The sequence below is a fragment of the Rattus norvegicus genome, chromosome 2 (assembly GCF_021556685.1).
Source record: "Rattus norvegicus strain SHRSP/BbbUtx chromosome 2, alternate assembly SHRSP_T2T, whole genome shotgun sequence".
NCBI lineage: Eukaryota > Metazoa > Chordata > Mammalia > Rodentia > Muridae > Rattus > Rattus norvegicus.
In genome coordinates this window covers 174,870,392-174,894,573 of record NC_141535.1, presented here as the reverse complement: position 1 = coordinate 174,894,573, position 24,182 = coordinate 174,870,392, and the positions used below count along the sequence as shown (strand labels likewise).

Genomic DNA, 24,182 nt, shown 5'->3' with positions numbered 1-24,182 from the left:
AATGTATGTAGCAGCTGAGAAAGGAAACAAACCAACCAACAAACCAAAAAAACCCCAGACGGCCTAGCTGCCTTCCACTCACCTATATTTAAGGGCTGGATGAGGCTGCATGAGGTCTTCCGTAACTCGCAGTCAAGTGTGAACTACTGAAGTGACTATCCAGATCACTACACAGATAATGTTAGGGCAAATGTAACATAGCGAAAATCTCAGATATGGAGGGAGACGTTTACAGAAGACTGGCTCATCATCAGAAGCTTCTGAAGAGCAGGCACCATCTACCTCTCCTAACGTATCTGCGGCATGCAGCAGAGTGAGAGCACAGGGTTGAGAAGACTGTCACTAGACCCTAGCTCCTCGACTTACTAGCTGGGTAGGCTTGGGCAAGTCTGAATACAGCTGTCAAGAATGGAGATGACAGTATGTGCATCATGAGACGACCCTAAGATCGGAATACAATTAGGTTACATGCTTGCCAGTTATTTGTTGAACTGTTTTTGTACAAAAGGAATCACTAGCAAACCTTACTAGTTAAATGGTGATGTGATGTTTACACATTCAGTGACTTCATCTGAAGCTTCCTGCTACCTGCCTACCTCATTAAAATTCCTTACATTTTACATTTATCTGTTCCACACCACTAGAGTCCAAACATTTGTCTCAGTAGATAATATCATCTGAGAACTTCTCCAACATTCCTCCACTTCAAAACATCTCCATCTGTACTGGCTGGTTTTGTGTGTCAACTTGACACAAACTGGAGTTATCACTGAGAAAGGAGCTTCCCTTGAGTAAATGCCCTCATGAGACCCAGATGTAAGGCATTTTTCTAATTGGTGATCAAGGGGGTAGGGCCAAGCCCATTGTGGGTGGTGCCATCCCTGGGCTGTTAGTCCTGGGCTCTATAAGAGAGCAAGCTGAGCAAGCCAGGGGACGCAAGCCAGTAAGTAACATCCCTCCATGGCCTCTGCATCAGCTCCTGCTTCCTGACCTGCTTGAGTTCCTGTCCTGACTTCCTTTGGTGATGAACAGCAATGTGAAGGTGTAAGCTGAATAAACCCTTTCCTCCCCAACTTGCTTCTTAGTCATGAGGTTTGTGTAGGAATAGGAACCCTGACTAAGACAATATATATCTTCCACTCCTATCTATCTGTCTATCTATCTTCCATTTGAAAATGGTTTGCTGCTGTGAATGTCTTATTTTATGACTCAGTGGATCAAATAATGTCCAGTTTATGATGAATAGTTCAGGTCATAGGCCACTTGGAGTGGCACATTGTCAAACATTTGGTTTCTACTAAAGCCCAATAGCAGGCTAATATTAGTCAGGGTTCTCTAGAGTCACGGAAGTTATGGACTCTCTCTCTCTCTCTCTCTCTCTCTCTCTCTCTCTCTCTCTCTTTCTCTGTGTCTGTCTTTGTCTCTCTCTCTCTCTCTCTCTCTCTCTCTCTCTCTCTCTCTCTCTCTCTCTCTCTCTCTCTCTCTCTCTGGGATTTACTGGAATGACTTACAGGCTCTAGTCCAGCTAATCCAACAATGGGCAGCTGTGAAGGGAAAGTCCAAGAATCTAGTGGTTGCTCAGGCCCACAAGGCTGGATGTCTCAGCTGGTTTTCTGTATCTGTTGGAATCCTGAAGACCTAGGTTCCAATGCCAGTGAAGGAATGGATGTGCTAGCAAGGTGAGGACAAGCAGGCAGGGAGCAAAACCTTCCTGATTCCATGTCCTTATATAGGCTTCCGGCAGAAGATGTGGCCTAGATTAAAGGTGTGTCTTCCTGCCTCAAGATCTGGATCAGAGGTCTGTCTTCCTACCTCAAAGGTCAGGACTAGAAGTGGATTCACTATCTTCACACCAACTCTAACTCGTGTCCTCTCCATATCTGGACTGTAGTGGTAACTGCAGCAGGAGAACTATTCCCTTTTCCACCCCTCGATTCCTGGACCTGTGGATCTTGGCTATGGGAGAAACTGTATTATATATTGGACACTGATTCAAAGCATATATTGTCTTCTGGAGAACCCAGCCCTAGCCCTCCAGGCTGCTACCACCTAATTGATGCTGTAACTGTGTCTTCAAAAGGCCATTCCATCCTCTGTCAGGCCAGCTGCTTCAGGATGGTGGGGAACATGGTAAGACCAGTAAAGTCCATGGTCATGGGCCCACTGTCGCACTTCTCTGGCTGTGAAGTGAGTTCCTTGGTCAGAAGCAATACTGTGTGAAATACTATGATGCTGGATTATGTATTCTGTAAGTCCATGGATGGCAGTTTCGCCAGAAGCATTGCACACAGGAAAGGAAAATCTATAACCAGGGTAAGTTTCTATTCCAGTGGAAGTGGTCCAATGTAGTCAACCTATAACCAGGTTGCTGGCTGGTCACCTTAGGGAATGGTGCCATATGTGGGGTTCAGTGATGGTCTCTGCTGTTGGCAGATCTGAAACTCAGCCATATCTGTAGCCAGATAGCCTTGGTGAGTGGAAGTCCATGTTGTCTAGTCCTTGTATAACCTCATCTCTGCAACCATGGCCACTTTGTTCATGGGCCCATTGGGCAATGACAGGAATGGATCAGGAATGAGGCTATCTATAGAACCAATCATACAATCTATTTGCTTACTGAACTCCTCTTCTGCTGAAGTCACCTTTTGATGAACATTTACACGAGACACTAGTACCTTCCCATCCTTTGCCCATCTGGAGAGATTTATCCACATGTTCTTCCCCAGATGTCTTTCTCACCAGCTTTGCAATCATGCTTTGCAAATCCCTGCCCATCCAGCCAATTCATCAGGTACAGCCCATGAGTCAGTGAACAACTGCACATTGTACTGGGGGATATAAGCTAGAGTCACCTAAGAGAAAGGAAACCAAGTCGAGGAAATGCCGCTATGAGATCCGGTTAAAAGGAATTTTCTCAATTTATGATCAACGGGGGAGGTCCCAGCCCAGTTTAGGTGGTGCTATCTGAATAGTTGTTGGAAAGTTAGTTATGTCAAATGATGTTTTCCAGGGGAACACAGGTGAAAGGATGTTTGGATACAGCAGACACATGAAAGGACACATGATGAAGGAGTGTAAAGATGACCTCACAGACAGCGGGAGACGAGCACTGAACTTTGTTTTGGTTTTCTCTGCCTTACTATTCTTCGTTAAAGACATGTATGCATTGGTTCACCTTGCATAGCGTTGTGAGCTCAACTTTTGGTAACACTGCCATTGAGAAAAACTCAAAGAACTGCTCTTGAGGTTCCCGCGGCAGCCTGCCACTTCAGCAGCCTCACCTCAGGCCGGTTGGTGAACCTGGCAGTTTCTTCAGGATTGAACTACAGTTGCTGGTTTGTGCCTAGTGTCTGTCGCCTAGAGGGCTCATCTGCAGCTGCTGAATTGTATTTGGTGTTTGCTACAGGATTGAATTGCTGTCAAAAAAGATCAAGTTTGCCCCTAAAGAACTATTGTTGAACAGGCGCACTTTCCCCATAGCCTAATAACTTTTCTCTTTTGCTACCTCTGCTGGGTGGTAGGCTAGAGATGTTGAACCCTTATTAAAATTTTTTTTTTTTTTTTTGGTTCTTTTTTTCGGAGCTGGGGACCGAACCCAGGGCCTTGCGCTTCCTAGGTAAGCGCTCTACCACTGAGCTAAATCCCCAGCCCCTAAAATTTTTAAAAAATTTATGCCTACAGCCATCCCTGGACTGCTGATCCTGGGTTCTATAAGAAAGCAAGCTGAGCAAGCCACGGGGAAGCAAGTCAGTAAGCAGCACCCCCTCCATGGTCTCTATATCAGCTCCTGCCCTGTGTGAGTTCCTACCCTGACTTCCTTTGGTGATGAACAGCAATGTGGAAGTGTAAGCTGAATAAACCCTTTCCTCTCTAGCTTGCTTCTTGGCCATGGTGTTTTGTGCAGGAATAGGAACCTTGAGTAAGACGGCATCCATGTCTCTCTTCTTGTGACTCCGAACTTGCATCTTTTATCACTCCAAACCACTCTAATCACTTTGAGTGTTCCTTAGACATCAATCAGCTACCTTTAAAATCTTTTTCAAATGGTTCCTTCCTTTATCCTACCCAATTAAGAGCAAATTCCCACAATAAAATTATTTCTACCAATATAGATTGTTTTTTGAGCCCCATCACCTCAGCAGCTACCCTTTAAAAGATCCAATAGCAGCAAATGGTATGTACAGACATTGGATGCTGGCACAGTGCCAGACGCACACAAATCTTCAATCCACTTTCAGGTTTCTCTCCTGTGTTGGTGTGCTGGCTGGCTTCAGCCCGACCCCAGCTTCAGTGATTATCTTGTTGCTGAGGATATCTGAATCTCCTTTCTCCAGAGCCATTTCCCAGAGGATAGAGAGACTACTTAAATGCCTCACAGGCATGCTCAATTCAGACTCAAAGTCGACCTGTAAGCCTTGCTCCTGTGCCCTATTTGACTCCACCCAGGGCACCCAGGCAGCAAACTCAGAGCCATCCTTTACTCTTTCTCTTCTTAGCACACAGTTCAAGTTCCCCTGACGTGACTTCTGAGACATTTCTGACATGTTCTCTTTTTCATTCTAATTTCTATTGTTCTTGTCAAGTCTGCCCTCATCTCATATACTAAGAACAGCCAGCACCAAGGTTTCTTTATGACAAGTGTGTGTGCCTCAGGGTATGTATGTGCAGGAGCCTGAACAGGCCAAAGGGCCCATGACGATTTGAAGATGGAGTTACAGGCAGTTCCAAGTGGGTGATGGGAACTGAGTCTGGGGCCTCTGCAGGAACAGCAGGCACTCTTAACCACTGAATCATCTCTCCAGCTCCCCAAACACTTCTTTCAAGAAGAGTGATTGGAAAATCCTTGATCGATTCCTTTAGGAGAGACTCCAAGATCTTTAAGTGACCCAAATCACTTGCCAACCACTGCCCTCTTCTGTCATTTCAATGCCTGGTCACAGACTGAACCCAATTCAATTATCACCTCAGGAAAGCACTGATAGAAAACTGCATGAATTACTCACTCTTTCAGGCTTCTATGGTGTCCAAGAATTATTTTAAAGTTTGCCACTGAGATATAATTCACATAATTTAAATGTATTTAAAGTAAATAATAGAATTTTTTAGTATATTCACACCATTGTGATCATTCTCACTATCATATTCCAGCACATTCTCATTACTTCAATAAGAAAGTTGGCTCCTGTAAGCAATCACTGTCTACCTCTCTCACTTCCCAGCTTCTGGCAGCCTCCAGTCTACCAACCTCTTTGTCTTTGAGCATTTGCCTACTCTGTACATTCCACACAGACAGAACCACAACCTTTGTGGGCTTCTGTCTGGCTTCTTTCACTTAGAATGTCTTCAGGGTGCTTCCATTTATAGCATGCATCCATTCTTTTTTATGGCTAAATATCCTACTGTGTTGTACATAGACCTCATTTTTCTTATCAGTTGACAGACTCTAGGTTATTTCCTTTTGGCTATTATAAAGATAGTTGTCATAAATGTTCATGCACACATTTTTGTGTGAATATGAATTTTCAATTCTGCTTGGCATTTATGTCAGAGTGGATTTATCTGATTATACAGTACCTGTGTTTAACACCTGGAAGAACTGTCTAACATTTCCACAAGAGTGTACTCTTTTATAGTCCCACTGTCAGTGATGCAAACAGTCCAAGAAGTAAACTTGCAGACAAAACATAAAAAACATTCCTCAGGTTTGTCTACGGCCCTTCCCAGAATGCTACTCTGCATTGTTTTGGCTATAAAAACCCCAGTGGCTGTGAAGCAGTCCTTGTCTTCTCACATGCTTATTGGCTACATGGAGTTCTTTCATTGTGGTTTTTTTTTTTAATTGCATTTTTTTATTTACATTTTAAATGTTATACCATTTTCTGGTTTCCCCTCGTTATTTTCTCCTCTCCACCTTCGCTTCTATGAGGGTACTCCCTCACCCACCCATCCACTTCCTCCCACCTCTCCACCCTGTTATTCCCCTACACTGGGGCACTGAGCCTTGACAGGGCCAAGGGCCTCTCCGCCCATTGATGCTCAACAAGGCCATCCTCTGCTACATATGCCGATGGAGCCATAGGTCCATCCCTGTGTTCTCTTGGGATGGTGGTTTAGTCCCTGGGAGCTCTGGGGGGGTCTGGTTGGTTGATATTGTGTTCTTCTTATGGGTTGGAAACCCCATCAGCTACTTCAGTCCTTTCTCTAACTCCTCCAATGGGGACCCCATTCTCAGTTCAATGGTTGGCTGTGAGCATCCACCTCAGTTATTTGTCAGGCTCTGGCACAGCCTCTCAGGAGACAGCTATATCAGGCTCCTGTCAGCATGCACTTCTTGGCATCAGCAATACTGTCTGGGTTTGATGACTGTATATGGGATGCATCCCCATGTGGGGCAGTCTCTGGATGGCCTTTCAGTCTCTACTCTACACTTTGTCTCTGTATTTCCTCCTGTGAGTATTTCTGTTCCCCCTTCTAATGTTTTTAGTAATTTTTTTAAACTACATAACCTAGGCTGGCCTCCAAACTGCAATCCTGCCTCAGACTCCACGTGTGAAACTACAGGTGCATGTCATCATGCTAGCGTGTGTCTTCTTTAAGAACTGTTCAAATTCTTGGCTAATTTTGTTTAGAATAAGAATAAATTTATGGGGCTGGAGAGATGTCTCTGGAGTTAAGAACATTGTTACTCTTCCAGAGAATCTGATAGCCTCTCCTGAGCTTTAGAGTACCTCCACATACACATTCTTAAAAAATATTTTAAAAAGCTGGGTGGTAGTGGTACATGGTTCTAATCGGAAGGCAGAGGCAGGTGGATCTCCGAGTTCCAGGCTAGCTTGGTCTACAGAGTGAGTTCCAGGACAGCCAGGGGTACACACAGAAACCCTGGCTTAGAAAACCAAAACCAAAACCAAAATAAATAAATAAATAAAACCAAAACAAACAAAACAACCAAAGGCGGGGGAACTCAAACAAACAAAAAACCCAACAAAGCTTATAATAAATATCCAATTCAAAAAAGTCAAATACTCTTTTGAATTAGTCAGCTTCTTACCTAAAGCGGGTTGTCTGTTTTGTTTTGGTTGTTGTTTGCTTGCTTCTCGTGCTTAGTATAAACTGAATCCCGAATCTAGGCAAGTGCTCTACTACTGAAAAAACGTTATAGCCTTTGCCATTCTTTTTTTTTATGAGTACACTGTAGCTGTCTTCAGACACACCAGAAGAGGGCATCAAATGTCATTATAGATGGTTGTGAGCCACCAAGTGGTTGCTGGGAATTGAACTCAGGACCTCTAGAAGAGCGGTCAGTGCTCTTAACCACAAAGCCATCTCTCCAGCCCCCTTGTCAAATTATTAACTGTGTTGTCTTTTTTTTTTTAAAATATTTTATTATTTTGTGTGTGTGGAGATTGTGCCTCATGTATGCCTGTGTACCTCGTGCATGCAGGGCCCACTGAAGTCAAGAGAGCAGTGGACACCTTGGAACTGGAGTTCGTTGTGAGCTGCCATGTAGGTGCTAGCAGCTGAACCTGGGTCTTCTGGAAGAGCAGCCGGTGCTGTTAACCACTTAGCCATCACTCCAGCCCCATTATTTGCCTTTTTACTTGTGAGGTGGAAGAGTTCTTTACGTATCCTGGTAGTTGGACCCTTAGCAGATATCTGACTGTGAGGTATTTCTTTTCTTCTGTGAGCTGTCTTTTTTTTTGGTTCTTTTTTTTTTGAGCTGGGGACCGAACCCAGGGCCTTGCGCTTCCTAGGTAAACGCTCTACCACTGAGCTAAATCCCCAGCCCGTGAGCTGCCTTTTTATTATTTTATTTTATTCCTTCATACACATACATTTTAATTTTGATGATAGCTATCTTTTAGGGGATTATTTGTACTTTTATTAGCATAAAGAAACCAGCAGTTAATCCAGGGTTATGAAAATGTATACTCATGTCTCCTTGTAAAAAGATTTGTGCTTTTCTCTGCTCATTAATTAGAATATCAAACACAACATAAATGCTGTGTAGCTACAGTGCTGAGGAAATAATGACAAGAAACCATCTGTCCATATTCAGCTCAGATGCAGGTCCCTCTTCCCCATCTCCTGGAGTTTTATAGTTTTGTTTGTTGAGACTTTATTAATCCATTCCTAAGTTTTGTTAATTACATGAGCTAAGGACACAAACTAACTTTTTGTACATACCCAGTTGACCCAGCACTATCTGTTGAAGAGACAAACGCTATTGAATTGTCTTAGTGTCTTTGTTGGAAATGAGTTGCCACAGATGTATAAACTTCATTACACAATTCTGAATTCTAGTCTACTAACCTATATATGCGGCATCATATAGGCACAGTGTCTTGGTGTCCAATGTGAATATACCAGTGCCAATTTACAACACAATAAGCATATCTTCATTTATCCCATCATGTTCTATGGCATTGGTATAACTCCTTAGGGGAAAGGGACATCTCTTAATAGTCTCTGTAGCCATTCTAACTCCTACTTCTAAGGCCACCCTCACTCACTGCTGCTGTACAGAATACTTAGCATGCCGCAAGAACACAGAGCTCGCTAAGTGTGTTCTCACAACTCCATGCCTTGGACCTAAACTGTTTTCTTACTAACATTCCCCAAACTCAGGGTCACTCTATGTAGCCTTGGTTGGTCTGAAACTCACCACATAGACCAGGCAGGCCTTAAATTAACCAAGATCACTTGCTTCACTCTCCCAAGTCCTAGAATGAAGGTTATATGCTAGGGTTTCCTCCATTTCTTTTTGTCTGTTAAAGTTCCACTCCTTCAAACCCAACCAAAACACCATTTTTACTTACTGCAAAGTTTTTACATGCCACTGTAATTGTTCTTCCTTTACATTTTTATTACAAACTCTTTGTTCTTCCTACTCCCCCCTTACTAGAATTTGAAATTTCCCCCATTAGATGTTAAGTACAGTGAAGGTAAGAACCACCTCATCTCCTTTTTATAGACCACAGAAACTAAAGCAATGTTTTATATATTAAGAACTTACAGGATGACCTATTCCAGCCAAACTAATCTTCTTCTTGGTCTCTGTGCCCATCATAATACTTTCTGGCCTGGTAGTCTCTCTTGATCCTCTCTCTCATCAGTTTAGACCAGCATTCTTCAACCCACCCTACCTCCCAGGTTACCGTTCATTCCCTTTGATTCCTCTAGGAGCAATTCCAATGAACTGCATGTTCCTTAGTTCTACTAATTTCTCACTTTAGTCTGTGTCCTTATTTATTTATATTTCATCAGTCGTCCTCCTAATGTATGAACCATGGGACTCTGCTGTCCTATTCAACTTATTGGTCTGCTTTAACAAATTCTATTGTCCAAAGGCAACCCTTTAATGGTTTGGAGATAGCATTTTGTTTGCTGGGGACTGAAACAAGAGCCTCAAGCATGTGCTTTACCACTGGGCTATATACCAACAGCCCTAAGGTGTTACTATGCTTGGATATGGTCTACAAAATCAAGTTCCCAAAAATAAGAACTTAAGTTGTACACACTGGTAGATTGCTGTGATAAGGGATAATCTCATGAAGGCAATGCTAATCTGTCTTTAACAATGATCTTACCTGTAACTCTTTCTCCTCCTGTCTTAGCATATTCCTGAGGATTTGAGTGGCGTGCTTTTGGACTTCAGGATCCTAGGAATGAAATATAACAGTATAGTGAGACCTGGGGACTAGCTCAACAGCTTCTCTTCTATCTGCTCCTTTCTGGGTGAGGAAAAATGTTGAGAACAGAATCTTAGTCATGAGTACACTCTGGATAATGTAGCACCTTGCTGGAATGCCATTAACATAAAATCTTAATTTGTTTAAACTTTACTACTGAGCTTCTGACATCCTGGCTGCAATCAGCTTTAATAGTGAACTGTTTTCTAACTTCTCCAAAGCACTGGTTCAATCTTCTATTCAATTTGGAAACCTGCTTCTTATCCATATCTGCGTCTTGCCACCTCGAAGTCTTTACACAGGCTTTCCTACTCGGGGGCTCTTTTCTACCTGTTTTGTTCTTTCTGACTCATCCCTCTCCTGACTGTCCTCTGTACTGCACTCTTCCAGGGAGCCCTCTTGCTCTGGGAAGCAGTCTCCTCCTCTTTGACTTACAAGCACACCCTCTCAACACCAACTGGCAACAGTCTCTAAGAGATGCTCCTGTCCATGCCTGGGTCCCAGGTAGGAAGAGTACTCCCAGACGTCCTCTGTGAGTCTCCACTAAGTGAGGAAACACACTCAAGATACTACCTATAAAACCACGAATGCATTCAGAGGAGTAGGACATAAGGCATGAAAATCCTTTTACGTAGACTGCATTTTTAATTTTTTGGTGGTAGTCACATGTTTCTTTGTTCTGCTTACCACAACCTCATTTAATTTAAGTTCCACTGAGGGAGACTGTCATAGAATCCCTAGAGTGATCAGCAGGCGTCTGGAAGACTATTACCTGAAGAGGTTTGGGTCCAGTAATGTGCTGTGGAGGTGGCAAGGGTGGCGGGGGAGGTGGTGGAGGAATGATGGGGTTAACTCTGGGCACTCCTGCCACAGATGGATTCTGCTGGAGCCCAGAGACGCCGACGGAGGGAGGAGAAGAGCCTAGGAGGGTAAGCGCAGCATAGGTGCCAGCTAAGAGGAAGGAAGAGAGAAGAGGCATGTTGAGTGCCAGTGTTCCTAAGAAGAGTACTTAGTTAAGCACAAAGAAAATCGTCTTTCTCCATTTATTAAGCCTCACAACCCTGAAGGTTAAAATCCCATTTTTAAAGTTCTAGCCATTTGCTAATTTCTGTCCTCCTGCCCTGCACCAACCAAGATCTCCTTTTTTCACATATAGACCCCAACCAAAATCTTAACCATAAATATCTCTGGAAACACCCCTGTGAGTCATCTCACTGCCCCCCTTCTCTCTTTTTCGAGGTAGTCTTTCAGTGTAGATGAGAAGGTGTGGGTGCACTACCATGCTCAGCTTCTTTCTTTATCTCATTAAACTGAACCAACGTAAAGTGCAGCACGCTGCCTGCCTGGACACAACAGGCACTTTAAACTCTAGCCTTCTACTCTCCCAAACTTCCCACGTTTGTCATTTACTTCCTCAGTACACCGTCTGTCTATCTGCACAGACTCCCTTGGTAAGGTGTTCCTGGCTAGAATTTCTTGCCTCTCTTCTGCCACCATAGGTAAAATGTGAACAAAACGGATGACAATTAAATGAGTGGTCTTAGTCGGATACGGTCAGGAGGGGCAAAGATGGTGTGCTGCAAATGAAGATGAAGAGTGTCTGCTAGGCATCACGCCATGCTTGGTTTACAGCAGTTTAAGTTGATCCCTCATGTCAAGACTAAAGATGAGGTTTCAGCTGCCTTCTCAGTGTCTATAAACGACACCTGAAGGGTCAGTAAACCTGCCAATTTGTCCCAGAGTAAACCAAATCTTCTATTTTTTTTTTTTTTTTTTTTTTTTAGTTGTTATGCCCTAAGCAACTCACATTTGATAAGCTTTACCACCTCCAGGTGTGAGCTATTGGTCACCATGGTGCCGTTTACCTGTTCAAGGGACAAATAACATTGAGTATTAGTGGTGTAAACCTTTTTCCAAGTTGAAAATGGCATTTCCTTAGGCTACTTCCCAGTGCTTTTCAGTTACCTCTGGCTACTTGTTTACTCAAATTTACATTATCAGTTTGTTCCAAGCTGCCTTCTAAGTTTTCAGGGAAAAGACTCATGTCTCCATTCACTGACTTTTTTGGTTACACCTGTGTATATCAACTGGCCCCATGGGTTTCTTCCTTACTAGAGGGGTTAAATTCTCTGCTGCTAGGATTTCTTTAATGTGGCCAGGGCTCCACTCTGCAAAGACAGACCTACATCCAGAAGATTGACATGTCAACACTGTGGAAGACAAAGTAAGGTAAGAACCCAAGGGCTTGGGTCCTTAACTAGCCACAGCTGCTTCCTCTTAACCCTATTTTTTGTCTTTTGTGAAATAGGGATAAATAAAGCCTATTCCAGAACACTTCAAGGTCAGTGAATTTGAAGAGCGGAGAACACAGAAGCTGGCCATTTTCATCCCTCCTCCCTGCTATGGTACTATCCCAATCCAGTGGCTGCCTGAGAGAAAGGAGATGAAGTAGAGATAGGCCACAGTGCTAGGCAGCTCCTGACTGCCACCACTGTAAGAAGGGGGAGAGGTCAAGCTTACTCACTTTGATGATCCGGTCACCCTCTTTCACACCAGCTTTCATGGCTGCGCCTCCTGTGGGGAAAAGAGCTGGTCAGCACAGCCCTACAGCCACCCCTAAAAGCCACCAGATCTATACCACAGTCCCCCGTAGATCACCTGCTCTGAAATTTTATATCAGAACATCAAATCCTCGGTGGGCATCCAATTCTGCTCCAGCAACATGATGACTTTAATCTACAGTGGCCTGCAGAGGTCACATCTGCTGCTTTGCTCTTTCTTCACCGAGCTCAGAGAATAGAGTTCAGACAGCCAACTAATGGGGCACAGGGAGCACTGGCTCTGAGAAGAGTATGCTTTTGCTTTATTTGAATGTTTTAAGATCAGATAAGAGTTATTTCTTACTATCCCATGACACAATTTTACTGTATTAAATATAGTTAGTAAAGTAATAAGAGGAATTAGAGAAGGGATCCAAACAATAGCTTTCAAACTGGTGCTTTATAAGTCTTGAGAAGTTCATAAAGATAGTGTTCTGGGTTCTTATCATTAGAGATGATGATTTAACACTCTACTGAAAAGATTTTTAATCCATTGATAGTCTCTTCATTTGAGGTGGACCATATTAAGGCCTTCTGATGTCAGCTGACCAAGAGAGGAGCTCAGAAGACCATGCTCTTGACCTTTTCAATTGCAGAGTTTTTTGTTCACCATGTGGTTGTAAATAGCTTTCATTGTAATCTTTATACCCAAGAAGCACAACAACACCACAACAAAAAACAAGTTAATGAGAAGCATGAACATTATATCTTGTAAATTTGCTCCAAGATGATCATTAAATCTTGTAAGTTGTATTTATCTGCTAAACCCCTCACAAAGTACAGCTAGATGCTCCTAGTATATCAAGTCTACCTTTCATTTTAGCTTTCAATTTGGGAACTAATATTGTCCTCATCTAAAATGGCCGGAGAGATGTCTCAATGGTTAACAGCTCTTGCTACTTTTGCAGAGGCCCTGGGTTGGTGCCTAGAACCATTCACTGTTTTGGGCACCAACTGTAACTGCCTGTAACTCCAGTTCCAGGGAATCCCATGCCCTCTTCTTGCCTCTGTGGGCAGATTTTATTATTGTTGTTGTTGTTTTTCAAGACTGTGTATCTCTGTATAGCCCTGGTTGCTGTCCTGGAACTCACTTTGCAGACCAGGATGCCTCTGAACTCAGAGACTGCTGTCCTGCTTCTGCTTCCCAAGTGCTGGGATTAAAGGTGTGTGCCTAAATACCCGGTGGTTTTATTTGTTTTGTTTTTTTCAAACAGGGTTTCACTATATAGCCTTGGCTACCCTGGAACTCAATATGTAGATGAGGCTGACCCTGAATACATAGAGAGATCCACCTGCTTCTGCCTCGAAAGTGCTGGGACTAAAAGTGTGTGCCACAATGCCCAGCTCACATTTAGTATTTTTAAATTACTAGTCATTAGAAATAACCTGATGTTTATATATTCAGCAAAATAACTACTTTCTCTCTAATTTCAAGTTATTTGCCAGTAGATTTCCACACACAGCACATTTTTAAAGGAGTTATTTATTGTGTATGTATGTATGTGCATCACAATGTACTTTACCACTTAGCCTCTGTGATGGCTAATCTTGGTTGCAACCAAGAATTCTAGAATAACTCATTCACCCTTCCCTTAGAGATTCCCTATTTAAACAGTCTCCAAGTCATGAAGCACTTTAAAGAACTGCCCACTCTTGACAGGTGGGTCACGACACTCACCAGGGCGCACGGACTGCACCAGTACAATGCGATCTCCACTAACTGTGAAGCCAAAGCCATGCTGGTCCTTTTGGATGATGACACAGCGCTGAACAAGACCTGCTGGGGGTGGGGACAGGAGTTTGGTCAGGCAGTCTCATTGGAAGGTCAGTATATCTAAGCCAGCCAATTGCTTTTTATAGATGCCTTCCAAGACTAGATTCCAAGATTCCCCAGAGTCACCATGTCCACATATACAGCATTCTCAGAGACTGGTAAAAATGTAATCAACCCTGTAATCCATATGAGAGGTGATCCTTCTGTCTGTATGGATGAGACTGACTGAAGAAGGGGTAGAGCTAAGTCTAGCTGTGCTCCTCAGGACTAGTAGTAAAGATAAGCAGACCTCTGGGTTGACTGGAAACTTTACATTGTCATACCCAGTGACCACAGCAAATGGGACACTAAAGCTTGCTGACTGGTGTTAATAGCTGGATAAACCACGAAGGTGATTTAGGGTTGTTTCCTTGCCAAATACAGGGAGTGATAAATGTCAGGAGAAACCCTTCTATTTATGTCAATATTCATGCATAGACATGCCAACTGTCTTTGCTGTGGATCTTCACTGGACACTGCACATACGTGACAGTTCTCTGCGATGACAGGGGCTTGGGCCTAGAGTTACGACACAACTGTTCCAAGCCTCAATGCTGCCTCCAAGAAGTGTGAGGTTGGGCAAGTTTCTTAACGTTTCTCTCTACTTCAGTTTTCCACAAAATAAGTATATAAAACGTACTTCTTAGGTTGGCACAAGGAGGTAAATGCTATAAACCTCCTAATGTGTGCCATAAAACCCAATATACACATTACATGTTCTACATAAAGTTCAGGTGTTTTACACAACTGTACAGGAGTTTTCTATAGGGCACACACCAGTGTCTATGTGCTGATATGCCACCAGGTAGTTACCTGTTGTCTCAGAAGTGTCAGAGGGCTGGCGGTGGTGAGAAGGGGATGTGCGTTCAGGTGTAGAATCTCCCAGAGAAGACAGGCTACTTAACCTGAAGAAGGAGTAAAGGAAACACATTAGTGAGTTGAGCAGAGAGGGAGTAGAGCAGGCTCTGTTAAATGGGGCCCAGAGTCTTGAACAGTGAAAGATAACCCACCCACCTTGTAACCTGGTCATCCCAATAGGAAATTAGTCATGTGTTCTATACTCCTGGCAATACCACCTATCTGGAATCCTGACTGGGCAGGGCAAGTATGATCTCTTTAATACTCAGCAAGGTGTGAAGAAAAATACCCTTTGTAGAGTCAGACAACAAAGCGACAACAGCAGGAAGATTATGCAAACATACATGTGCTTGCTGGGTCTTACCAGGATGCAATGGGGCTGATGAAACAGAACGGAGCAGCAGAGAAAAATGAATGCAAGAAAAACAAACAGCTAGTTAGTGTTAGGTGATGATTTGCAAAAGAGGAGACTGGAAGGACATGGTGGGCCAGACACATACAGAGGCCTCCATGAACATAGCAGAGCACTGATGACTTCATCTCTTTGTCTCTGAAAGTCTCACCTCTCCGAGATGGTGCCTGGACATTTAGTACTAAGGAACTAGGGAATTGGCAACTTGAAACCTTGATCTTTAAATACCAGGAGCGTGTCCATAGTTTGAGCTTCTGAAAAATCCATTTATCTTCTGGATACTACTGAAGAATAGGAATCTGCTCTGTTGGTGACCATACACTCCAACCTCACAATTAGCCCATCTCTACAGCTAGCCTCTGGCACACTGCTTAGAGATTGAGACCCTCAACCCTCTAAGCACATTTCACCAACCAATAGATTCCTTTCTTGATCTCTTCCTTAATTAGGGAAGATACAGGGACAGAAAACAAACCTAGAACACTGCTGTGGCCTGGCTTTTTAGAATGTGCACAGGTTCACAGCTCCAGAATCAGGAGCTGCTGCCTGCCCTCAGGAAGGGGCGGTCCCCATCTCAGCTGTAGTTAGTGACTAAGAGAATTACTGTGCCCATGGCAGAATACCAGAAACGATGATCTCATATCTATAGAACAATGAAGAATTTGTCCTTAAAACCCTATGTATAAAGGATGATTTCTATGATGCTATTAAGGGAAAGGACAAAATTATGTGGACATTTAAAGCAGTAGGTAAACAGGAAATGATGTGCTTGCATATTTGTTATATATGTAAACATCGGCAATATCTTTGCAGAGTAGAAGAGTTCCTCTGAGGTGGAAAGGGGTTGACTAAAGAACAGGCACTGGGCTGACGACCTCTCGTCATATTCTTTGTTGTGCTTACTTCTGACCTGTGTGATGATATTAACTATTCCCAAGAGGCAGATGAAGTGGCCGACAACTGCAATCCTGGCCTTTGGGAGGCCATGGCAGGAAGACTGATGAGTTCAAGGTGGTCTGGCTATATACAACACTTTTTAGACTGGCCTGGGTTATACTGTGTCTCCAAAACAAACTAATACTCCCTATTCTGAAACCAGTCAATATCACCACCACCACCACCACCGCCACCCTCCCCCCCCATTTAAAAATACGGGAATCTTTTCTCCCCCAGATGCATCCCTCTTACCTGGACAGGTGAGACTGCTTTTTACTGGCTGATCTTTGGGTCAGAGAGAGGAAGACATCAAAGAAGAAGATGTGGGACCCAGGAGAGAGTGATTCAGGACAGGAGGAAGAAAGAGAAAGAAAACAGAACAACATAAACCAGACAAGACACTGGAGATGGTTAGTTTAAAAGAAAAACCTGACAGACTGAGCAGGACTGGGAGCTGATTCAGTGGTGAGCTTATAATAATGCAAAGTCAGCAGTTTATCTATGTAAAATTACTCAGAGGTGCATCCTGTATCCAGCAGTGCTAACTAGATCATTAGCCATAATGTTTAACATGAGGATAAGCTACTGCTTCCCTGAATTGCTCGATAGGCTCCAGTATCTCGCCTTTCTCCAACAGGGAATGTTATTGGACAGCATTGCTCAGACACTGCCAGGCAATAGGGATACAAGCAAGGGGATGAGGAAAACTTGGATTTTGGCCCAGACCCCACGGACTACCAGCCTCCTGTCAGAAATGGGTCTCTCAAAAAGGGCTTGTCAAGACTCTTTGGTTCCAGCTGCTCCACTGCTTTCTTCAGTGTACCCACAACATCCTCCATCCAATTCAAGCTGGGTCTAAATCCAGAGAATGTCCCTCTTACCTTGCTCTTGACTCTGGAAGCAAACTGACTTTCCAGATCCCTACTGAAACTCAGAAGAGTCATTGAACTTGGAAACACTTTTATGTTTTGAGTGGCGGGGACTGAGTCTATGGCCTTGCACAGCATGACTCTATCACTCATGAATAGGGCTTCAAAACTGAACGCAAGTATACATTATCTAATAAAGAAGAGAGTTGACCATGACCAGACATGACAGGTTCCACTAAAACCAAAATAAAAACAAAACAAACAAGCAAACAAACCATAGGCCAGGGCAGGTATGATGGAGAACAGACAGACTGTCAGGTGTTAGGTGTTCCCTTCCACCCTGCCCCCGACAGGTAGTGACGAAGATATTACTTTAAACAGAAGGACTTTGGCCTGGTAAACAGGATGCTATTGACTAAACAGAGACCTAAAGGTGGGTTTCTGCCTACCAAGAACTTCCCTTAAATTACCAGGAACCTCCCTTAATCCTACCCCCAAAGGTCAACTACTTCAGACAGGGCATCTAGTTCCTGTCAATCTGAAGAGCCTGTGACAGATCAAAGACCCCACCTAGCTGGATGTCACATAAAATCCACTTGCTTTTTTGCCATTTTTCTCTTCTCTCTGTCCCTGAGAAATAACCTTGGTAGTCTGATCCCCAACAAACCTTTCTTTCTATCCATGGAACAGTCTGATTTGGTGGTTCACTGTGTCCTTGCATATGCCACGTAAATACAGCTGCATTTTTTTTTTTAATTAAGAGCTTAAAAAAGGAAAAAGAAGGAAGGAGGAGGAAGAAATGTCTATATTAGGCAAGTCTGGTGAACGGAAAGACCAGCCAAACTTTAGGTCATTTTAGTTTCAAGTCTAAGCATACATTTGGAAGGAAGACTTTAGTAGGTTAAAATATGAAAGACCAGGGAGGAAGTGAAGGAGAGAATAAAGCAGTCTGACATGGTGGCCAGAAGGAAAAAAAGATTTTTTTCAGTTATTTTCTCCATTAAAATGTAGCAACAAAGCTCAGGTTCCATTTAATTTCAACCTCAAGAGTAGAAATTTCCCCTCAAATATGCATTCTCTGGAGTTTTCTGATACAAACTATCCAGCTAAAATAGGTCTTTAGAGCCTGCTCTAGTATAACAAACAAATGCACTTCCTGTCTACAGGTTTGCTCTCCCCTCATCCCACTCTTAATCAAGAGGAAGTTTTCCTTGTCCAGAAATTTTAGTTGGACCTCCTATTTTGAACACTGGAACAAACTAACTACTAAGTATCACCACCAACTATGATCACATCATTTTACTGTCCCTCTGCCACATCATTCCCTCAGCCCTTCGAGAACCCATGCCAGATTTCCCAGCCTTTTACTACGTGTACAATTCCGTGTGTGACTGCCTTTCATCTGGTGAATTAAAACCTTTTCCCAGTTCATTCCTGACCTTTCTCTCTACTACCAGATCCCAAAGAATGCTGTGCTCACCAGTGGAAGGAGAAGCCCTGGGTCCTGCTAAGACTGAACCCCCAGTGAACTAGACTGGTGGGGGGAGGGCAGCAATGGGGGGAGGGTTGGGAGGGGAACACCCATAAGGAAGGGGAGGGGGGAGGGGGATGTTTGCCCGGATACCGGGAAAGGGAATAACACTCGAAATGTATATAAGAAATACTCAAGTTAATAAAAAAAAAGAAAAAGAAAAAGAGGTCTACAGGAAACAAGCACTGAATGATTGACAGAGAGAGATAGCTGTTTCCAAAAGCATGGGAGCACTGGAAATAAGAAACAGCCAAAGCCTACGATGTGTTTCCACAATTCTATGTTTTTTTTTTTAAAGAGAAAGCATGTATTTTCAACCAGAAAAGCATCACAGCTATTTAAAGCAGTATATGTGTGCTTTAAAATCTCTAAGGATCTATAAAAGTGTTTTTATTTAAGTTTTTCAAGAAAAAAAAAAGAATGCTGTGCTCACTTCTGTCTCCAACTTAACTCTACTCCTTTTAAAAGATATTGCCTAATTGCTTATACCCCTTCCCTCTCTATCAAGTTACCCTGCTCCATATTTGATTTTAAATAATTTCAAACAGCATGAAAGCTGAAGGAGCTGAAGGGAGAGTGACACTCTTCCTCAGCAATTCTCAGATGCTTGCACTACAATTTGTAACAGTAGCAAGATTAGTTATGAAGTAGCAATGAAATAGTTTTATGGTGGTGGTGGTGGAGTCACCACAACATGAGGAGCTGAAGGGTTGCAGCACTAGTAAGGCTGACAACCACTGCTTTCAATTCATCTATGTCACATATATGCTCTGTCTGTCTCCCCCTCCTTTCACCTCTCCTCTCCTACTTTTTTGTTTGTTTGTTTGACAGAGGGTTTCTCTTTTGCAGACCAGGCTGGCCTTGAACTTCGGATCCACCTGCTTCTGTCTCTCAAGTGCTGGAATTAAAGGCATGTGCCACCACCACCCAGCTTCTTTATTTTTATTTATTAATATTTACATTTACTTACCTGGGGGTGTTCAGGTGGAGGTCAAAGACAACTTGTGGTACATGTGTGCACAAAAGTACCTGCATCAGTGCATACCCAGGATGAGCAGGGGTTAGGGGACAGAGGCTGATATGAAGTATCTGCTGCTGCTCTCTGCCTTGCTTTTGGAGAAAGGATCTATACAGAGTCCGGATCTTAGCAATTTGACAGAGCTGATGAGCAGCAAGTCCTCTGTAAGCCAGAAGTGGAATTAAAGGTACCCTGGTTTTCCTACCCAAGGGCACTGGTGATACCAACTCAGGTCTTCATGCTTGCACAGCAACTTACTAGAGAGTCCCCTCCCCAGCCCATATTTGCTTCTTTTTCTACATATACACCTCTTCTCGTTTAAAAATTGTACAGACATCATGACATTTAACCTCTAACTACTTTAGTGTATACCCACCCTGAGACTCTTCTATATGAATGGTGTCATTACAAAGTCTGATAAGTTAACTTTGATAGAATATATCTAATATGCATTAGTATTCAAGCTTTCCCAACTGTCTTATCAATGTTCTTTACAGCCATTCCTTAACTACTTCAATCCAGGATTTAGCTAAAGCCTTAACATACATAATACATACAAACATACATATATACAAACATACATATATACATACATTCTCTCTCTCTCTCAAATACATATATAAACATATACACTCTCCCTCCTCTCTACCTACTGAGCCCTCTGCCCATTTGATCTCCTATAACAATGATGTATCATGTATGTGTTGTACATGTATGTGTATGTTTGTACAAGCATGTGGAGGTCAGAGGGCAATATTAGGTGTTTTCCTCATTTTTTTTAAAATAAGGTTTCTCACTGAACTTGGAACTCAACAATTCAACTAGGCTGTTTGGCCAATGAACTCCAGGGATTCGAATGTTTCTGCTTTCCTAGAGCTGGGATCCATAGCTTTTTACATGGGTGCTGTGGATCTGAACTAGGGTTTTTTCATATTTGTACAGAAAGCACTTTACTGACTGAGCCATCTCCCCACCTCCACAGAATATTTTGAAGAGTCTAAGCTAATAGTCTTGTTGAATGAATGGCCCACAACTGGTAAATGCCTGATGTCTCCTAGTGATTAAAATCAGGTTAAATGTTTTTATTTGCTTGGCGCAGAATTTCACTCTGTATCCCCAACTGTTTTGAAACATTGTAAGTGATGTTGTATAGCTTGCCCTACAGTGGTAGTGTGAGATTTCTCAAAGGTAAAACAAAACAAAACAAAACAAAAAACTATTCTATTTGAAATCTGCTATGTTTGGAGAATTCTGTTCTTAAACAACCACTTACCCAAGTGTTTATATCTGTTACTATTAGTTTTACTTTTAGAAAACTTTTTTATTTATGTGTTAGTGTGTTGTCCATGCTTCTGCCGACTGTGAAGGTGACTGTGGAAGCCAAAAGAGGGCATGAGACTCCCTAGAGCTTGAGTAAGAGGTGGTTGTGAGCGGTCTGATGTATCTACTACTGCTCCTTCTCTGAGAAAACTGCCCTCACTGTCTTTTAAGCTGCTAACAAGCAATCACAACCTTTGTTTCTTCCCCTAAAGTCATACGTTATAGTTCATTATCCTTTGTGTCCTTGGTGTCTTCTGCTTGCTAGCCCCTGCACGCTAGCCCCTGCACGCTAGCCTCTGCTCGCTAGCCTCTGCTCGCTAGCCCACAGCTCTATCACTGAGCTGCACCTGAAATCTCCTCCCACCATAAAAAATGTTTAAAATGTTGCCCTTTCTTCTAGTGAGCAGTCTAAACTGAGTGACTCGTTAAAAAGTGACCTTTTAAACAAGTTGACCCAGAACTCCATCCCCTCTGCCCCCCACAAAAAAGAGGTTCACTCACATCTTCACTTTAAGAGCACCTGTGTAATTGCTGTTCAGGATGTCAAAGGTATATGCACTGAAAAGCCATCAAGTTCCAGCCCCAGGCAGGGTGTAGCCAGGAAAGCTCTCCTTTCTAATTTCATGAGGGTATCAGAGAAGAGGGAACTGGCTATCAGACAGCTATGTGTGGAGGAAGCAGGCAGGACTAGTATGCTAAGGGTTGGTTAGTTTGTCAATACTGGAGCACAGAGAACCACGTGCTATGGTTTCAAAAACAGAGCTTTAGGAGCTGGAGGAGATGGCTCAAAGCACCCAGGCCCCCAATAACCATGTAAGAAGCTAAGTATGGCAATGCGTACGTACCTATAATCCAGTGTCCAGAGGCAGGGCTGGGACAACCCAGGGCTCCCTGGCCAGCCAGTCAGTGAGCCTATCTCAAAAATAAGGTGGACAACAGTAGACGGTGACACCAGAAGTTTACCTGTGGCCTTCACATATGCATTCATGGGCACACACACCCCTCCACATACATACATTTCTTTCCATACAGCCAACAACATCTGGATCCCCCCACAGCTTTAATAGTTCAAATGCAATCTCAAATCCAAGTTCAGTCCTTTCCTGGCTGGGCAGTTCTCAGGCAAGTCACCTGGCCCCTCCAAATCTGATTCCCAGCAGCAGCAAGCAGCACCACATCGAACGACAAGTGGCTTCACCAGCTTTCTAAAAGGCTATGAAGAAAGACAAAATCACCTCTTCCAGCAACTCCTTGAAGCTAGAATGCTAAACCTGAGGCCAATGCTCTTAGTTGCAGACCAGCCCTGCACATGCTCTCTCCTCAGCAAGCAGCGCTGTGCAGGCCCATGCCAGAAATTCAAGTTTCTTCATCTCTAAACGAATCAACTGGCCCTACTGACTTGACTGCCCGGCATCTCAGGAATCCACCTCAACAGCAGGGCCTCTACAATGGCCTAAGGCACCTTTGACTTCCCCTTATAAGACCTGGTCTCCTTCTATTCACCTTCACTTTAACTCCTGCAGGAGCTAGTGCTTGTTCCTCAGTTATCATTTAAAGAAGTGAGTCACAACGTTCAACACCCTTCATCCTTCAGGGATTCCCTGCTTTTTGTTTTCTTGAGGCACTCAAGTCCCACTGTGTAGCTCTAGCTGTCCTGAAAAGTCCTCATAGAGATCTGCCTGCTCTGCCTCCAGAGTGCTGTGATAAAAGGTATGTGCCACAAAGCTGGTCCAGCGGTTCCTGGTTTTGATTGATCTCTAAGTCTTGAACATGGTGTGTGTCTTTTATAAGTCCTTCCCTTTTGCCACCACCCCCACCCTCCCGCCACCAGTTTTTAACTCTGAGATCCACTCATTCTTCAGGGTTCAGCTTTGGATATACTCCAGGGAAGCCACACTGGATTTCCGTGAACCTTCCTTCTATGGTGCCAACCTAAACACTAACTAAATTGCTATTTGAGTGCTTTTAGATTAACATCTACTCTTTAACAACTATCATGTCTTATAGATCACGCAGTGGCTCCAGAACACATACTATAGAAAATATTTGTACTAGATAATACAGGAAACAGAATTTAGATATCAAGGTACCAAAGGCATGTCTGACTTTGAGTAAGCTTGTCCATGCATATAAATTAAAACTGAATTCACAATTTCATAGTTTTAATAAAGACTAACTGAAATAGAAAGACTTTTCATGGACTTACTCGCTTACTGGCCAAACTGTACCTGGTTCATACTACAATATGCTATAAAAATAAATACACATCAGATTCCAATAATTTAGTGTAAAAAACGGTCTCAATACCCCCCTCCCCCGACAAAGTTTATCTGTGTAACCCTGGCCATTCTGGAACTCATTCTGTAGACTATGCTGGCCCTGAACTCAGAGATCCACCTGCCTCTGCCTCCTGAATGCTGGGATTGAAGCACCACCACCAACATATTGAAATGACAGCATTTTGAAGGTTATGGGATACATGCATACCGTCAAAATTAATTTACTATAAAAATTTAACCACACAGTGGCTTCTATTTTGTGAGCTATGCTCTGCCCTTTCTATAATCAGAGTCTCTAAGGGAAGGGAGCGTCACTCTTCCAGCCGACTTCCCTATGGCACCTGGCAGGTATTTCTTGCCAAGAATCTTCTATTAAGCTATACTCCTGCCTGCAGCTGCACTCCATGTACACTATACTCCTGGGTTGATTGGTATTGAAGGTCAACTTCCACTCCCTGCGCTCAAAACCTAATTGCCAAAACCATAAAACCAGGTAGGGTTTCTGCATCTACTCTCCTCTCCCTCTGTTCCCCAGACCCAATCCCCAGTCTCATCCCCAGCTCTGCAGCAGAGCACCTGTAGTAGCACACCTGTGGCAGCCTCCCCTGGCCCCAGGTCCCATCTCCTGAGGACTCCCCAGATCTTCACCTTCTAACTTCTTTCCTTCAACTAATTGCTTTGTCCCAGCACTTAACTCCAGCAGGCATCCCCTGCTAGGCTGCTCCTGTCAGGGTTGTAAGTAGACCACACCTCTTCTCCAGATCCAAACCTCCCAGTCTCATCCCCAGCTCTTTAACAGAAAATCTGATGTGGTTTTCCATTTCTCTCTGACCTCATTCATGGATAATAAAGAT

At 43.3% G+C, this 24,182-nt stretch overlaps 1 protein-coding gene across 44 annotated transcripts in view; it reads right to left on the bottom strand.

Annotated features, from left to right (window-relative positions):
• The window catches only part of Arhgef11 (Rho guanine nucleotide exchange factor 11), a 121,395-nt gene that overhangs the window by 41,413 nt on the left and 55,800 nt on the right, over positions 1-24,182 (bottom strand). For 13 of the 44 annotated variants that reach the window (NM_023982.3, XM_087634705.1, XM_087634739.1 and 10 more), the window contains 8 exon segments: positions 9,591-9,662; positions 10,465-10,643; positions 11,500-11,557; positions 12,217-12,266; positions 13,971-14,072; positions 14,919-15,010; positions 15,328-15,342; positions 16,564-16,596. In NM_023982.3, the coding sequence (NP_076472.2) occupies positions 9,591-9,662; positions 10,465-10,643; positions 11,500-11,557; positions 12,217-12,266; positions 13,971-14,072; positions 14,919-15,010; positions 15,328-15,342; positions 16,564-16,596 (601 nt within the window). 44 annotated transcript variants of the gene reach the window in all.